The following is a 4,236-nucleotide window of genomic DNA, read 5'->3' on the forward strand; positions in this document are numbered from 1 at the left end:
TCTATCTCCATGGATTTTGTTATAGGTTTCCCGGTAACTTTAGGGGGATTGAATGTTGCTTGGGTGATAGTGGACCGAATGACCAAGGTTGCTAGGTTCATTCCTATGAAGAACACTTGGTCAATGGAGAAGTTGGCCGAGGCTTATGCTAATGAGATCATCCGTCTTCATGGTGTTCCGAAGGATATTGTATCGGATCGAGACCCGAGGTTCTTGTCTCATTTCTGGGTTGCTTTACAAGAAGCGTTCGGCTCGAAGCTAAAATTGAGTATTGCTTTTCATGCTGCCACTGATGGTCAGATTGAGAGAACTATCTAGACTCTAGAGGATATGCTCCGTGCTTGTGCTTTAGAGTTTCAGCAGTCGTGGGTGAAATCTCTAAGTCTTGTAGAATTCTCCTACAACAACAGTTATCAAGCTAGTATCCAGATGGCTCCTTATGAGGCTCTTTATGGGAGGAAGTGTCGTAGTCCTACTTGCTGGAGTGACATTAGCGACTCTTTGGTTCTAGGGCCAGAATTGATTCAAGATACTGTTGAAAAGGTAAAGGTGATCCGTGCTAGATTGAAAGCTGCACAAGATAGGCAGAAATCTTATGCCGATCTTCGACGGAAACCTGTTGCCTAGGTAGGGGACAAGGTTTTTTTGAAAGTGTCTCTGATGAAGGGGGTAATGCGCTTCGGTAAGAAAGGGAAGCTCAGTCTGAAGTACGTAGATCCCTATGAGATCCTTGAAAGGGTCGGAGAAGTTGCTTACCGGTTGGCATTGCCGCCAGAGTTGTCAAAGGTTCATGACGTATTTCATGTGTCACAACTACGAAGGTATGGTAGTGATCCATCTCATGTGATCCCGGTTGAGACAGTTGAGGTTGAACCCAACTTGACTTTTGAGGAGCGACCAGTTCGAATTCTCGACCGTCAGGATAGAACTCTTCCAAGGAAAGTTGTTCCTTTGGTGAAAGTCTTGTGGAGAAGTCAAAAGTATGAGGAAGCCACATGGGAAACCGAAGAGTCAATGCGACTAAAATACCCTGAGTTGTTCGAAGCAGTTACTTATTTAATTCTGCCTGTTTTCTTTTACCTCTATTATTTTGAATGTTGAGTTGGTTTATGCTTGTTTGCAAGTTTCGAGGACGAAACTTTTTGTGAGTAGGGGTGACTGTAATACGCCATATTGTTTGTGACGTAAGTAATTTTTTTAATATGTATATTTATACTAATTTTTTTTTTAAATTAATACAAATTTTATTTTCTTATTTAAGTAATAAAAATATATATTATTTTGAGTATTGATCGTCTTAGTGCTAGTTCGTCGTAGTAGTAATTTTAAGTTAAGTGTGCGAATTAGTTTAATAGAGTATTGGATCGACCCAACTATTTTACCCACTAGTGTTGACCCATTTACTAAGTCACGTAAAGGGGATAAATTAAAGGGTTGCTGGCTGCTAATGCTCCTTGTAACCCCCATTATAATTACCTCTCTATTGATGATCGTAACCCCAATCCCTTTAATTTTGCCTAACCCTCAAACTTCTCTCCTTCCCCTCTATTTCAACCTCACGCTGCCCAGCCATGTTATATCATTCTTGCTGCATTCTAGTCTCTAAACTCACAAAATTTCTCACAAAAAAAAGTCCACAAAGTAACGGGTTCCATTAGAGGGCGTTTGGAGTATTGATTCTTGTTCGTTGGGGCTCGTTTGTACTCGTTCTTGCACTCTACTTTCAAGGTAACTAGTACTATCTCTTAGACTAGATTTCACCTAGTTTAGAATTCATGATTTAGGCCTAGAACAATTGAGAAAGTCGTGTGACGAAACCTAGAATGATCGTTATAGAAACTGATTTTATTTTGACGAATTGCGAACTGTTTTCCAACTGATTTTTTTTGTGCGACCTGTGTGTTTGATGGAATTGCCGTATGCCAGTTTTGATTTTCAAATAACAAGTATTAAGTTCATGCTATAAATCATGATTAAAGATAGACGATTGCTAATTGTTCATGTCTGCCATGTTCTTGTCATGTATGTATTTCTTGTTGGAGTATTAGGTGACATTGGATTAGCAGGTTTCATGGGTTTACGTGACTGAAAGAGTTTTAATTTTTTTGGTCTGTTTAGATGATAAACTAGTTTGTTGAGTCTTGATTTAAATTGGGTCATGGTGTTATATTGATTAGTGTGAATGGGTGATTAGCATATCGTGAAGTATGGTACTGTTTTGATGATTAATATGTAGCAAAATGTTGCTTGCATTTTTGTGTGGAAATAGTGTGGGTATATATTCATCACTTAGAATCATGCTAGGGGGCCTGGTTATATAATGTGTTTCATGTATGTAATTTGTACTATGACTAGTGATTAAAATAGGTGAATTTACTTTTACGTAAGTTGTTGGTTGGGATTAGTTTAGAGTATATAATCATGATTTAAACTTGTTATGTTTCTTCTTATACTTTATAATACTTGTGTCAATGTGAGGGTCAATGTGTGCAAGTTTGATAATTTTTAAAACAATAATCTAAGTATGTATTTGCAATTTGTATAAGTTGGACAACATGTATATGAATACGTATAGTGTGCATATTTTCTGATTAAAAGACTTCTCATGGTGTTGGTAACACACTATTTAACCTATGCATATTGCGGTGTTTGATTTGATAATATTTGAGTATAAGACCATATGTGGCATCTCTGTTGATCATTGATAATTTTTTTTTGATTTAAAATTATATTATATTATTTATCGATTATATTGACTGTAAGTTGGGAGCCATTGGGCTGCGGGATTCCAATGGTTAGAACATGCCAACTACTTGGCTGAGGGATTCAAGTAGTATAACCTGGGTTAATTGTTGTCGTCCGGGAGGTTCGGAGGTGTAAGACCATATTTGGCTTCTATCCGGCACCGGGAGTTTGGCCATTCTTAGACACAGTCTCCTGTGAGTTGACTAGAGGTTCGCCTGACAAACCTTAGGAAGTGGACTGCGGGCTTCCACTAGCGTTCGATCCTACTTTAGTCAAATTGTTTTTTCTATGATATAAATATTATTACTAAACTATTTAACCTGTCTTGCTTGTTTGAATTATTATATGAACTTTAACAATTATTTTATTCCGTTTCAAGTTTTGATTCACTAAGTAACCCTATTTTCCATTGAATAGTTTCTTTCTAATATATTTATTTTCTTTTAGTTCATGTCTTGTGACTTTGTTTTCATATCTCTTTTTCTTTGTTCTTACCTTGTCTTGATTCTTGCTATGTGATCTCCTCGTCTTTGGGAGAACTGCTAGTTACTCCCCACTGATTGTGGAACCTAAATGTTGTTTGCAGGTGAAGAGTAGCTTCTGTTGAGTTTGGGTTGAGAGCAGAGTGTTTAGTTTGTTTCTTAACAGTTTTATAGACTTCCCTATGTTATCTTTAGACCTTTTTTTTTTCAATTGGGACAATTGGATTTGAGGTTGTTCTGCCTCGTTTGAAGTTTTCCATGTTTATTGAGTTCTCTTTCACTTAAATAATTTATTTATTCAGTTGTTTCCTTTATTTTTTATTCTTTTTTTAGTAACCTTTAGAGTGACATTACCGTCTCGACGTTATTTTCGCTAACGTCTCGCCTTCTATTTTAGACGGGGTGTTACAGTTGGTATCAGAGCAACCCTGTGACCGCGTGCTGATCGTGGATAATTAATCCTATGTCAGTCGCCTAGCGGGGGAGAATTATGGGGTCATATGGCCATAGCCAGACTGGATGTAACACTTTGGCTACCTAGTTGCCATCAGGCGTAATACTGGAGTCCCTAGCTTTCCAGGTGCAACGAGGGCGTTGCCGTTCTCAAGTGGGGGTGTATGTAATACCCCTCATGATTGCTTTAAAAGGATTTGATATACTACTCATATCAACAAGGTGCATCTTCCTTTTAGGGAGCTCATTTGCTAAGATACTTCATAGTTAAGCGTGCTTGGCTGGGAGTAGTCTTGGGATGGGTGACCTCCTGGGAAGTTTTCTCAGGGCGCGCATGAGTAAGGACAAAGTGCGCCGGAACGACTTGTGTTGGTTTGTGGGGATAGTTGTTGGCCCTCGATGCGCATTTCGTGACATTAGGCCCCTCCCTAATTTGTTTGGGGTCGGGGTGTTACACAAGGTGCTAGACACAAGGCCACGACTGCTTGCCCTTTACACCAAAACACCAAGCACATACACGCAGTAAAACGCTCGCACACCCCACGCACCATAGCAG

The 4,236-nt window shown here is 38.9% G+C and overlaps 1 protein-coding gene across 1 annotated transcript; it reads left to right on the forward strand.

Moving 5' to 3' along the window:
- Positions 1 to 672: 672 nt before the first annotated feature.
- On the forward strand, positions 673 to 1,101 carry LOC145643007 (uncharacterized). The gene has a single exon (XM_081694171.1). The coding sequence runs from the start codon at positions 673 to 675 to the stop codon at positions 1,099 to 1,101; it is 429 nt and encodes a 142-aa protein (XP_081550297.1).
- Positions 1,102 to 4,236: the final 3,135 nt, after the last annotated feature.

This window comes from Chenopodium album, chromosome 8, assembly GCF_948465745.1.
Source record: "Chenopodium album chromosome 8, dcCheAlbu1.1, whole genome shotgun sequence".
NCBI classification, from domain to species: domain Eukaryota; kingdom Viridiplantae; phylum Streptophyta; class Magnoliopsida; order Caryophyllales; family Amaranthaceae; genus Chenopodium; species Chenopodium album.

Coding starts and splice junctions, on each gene's coding strand:
- LOC145643007 (XM_081694171.1), top strand. CDS start 673: ATGCGCTTCGGTAAGAAAGGGAAGCTCAGTCTGAAGTACGTAGATCCC.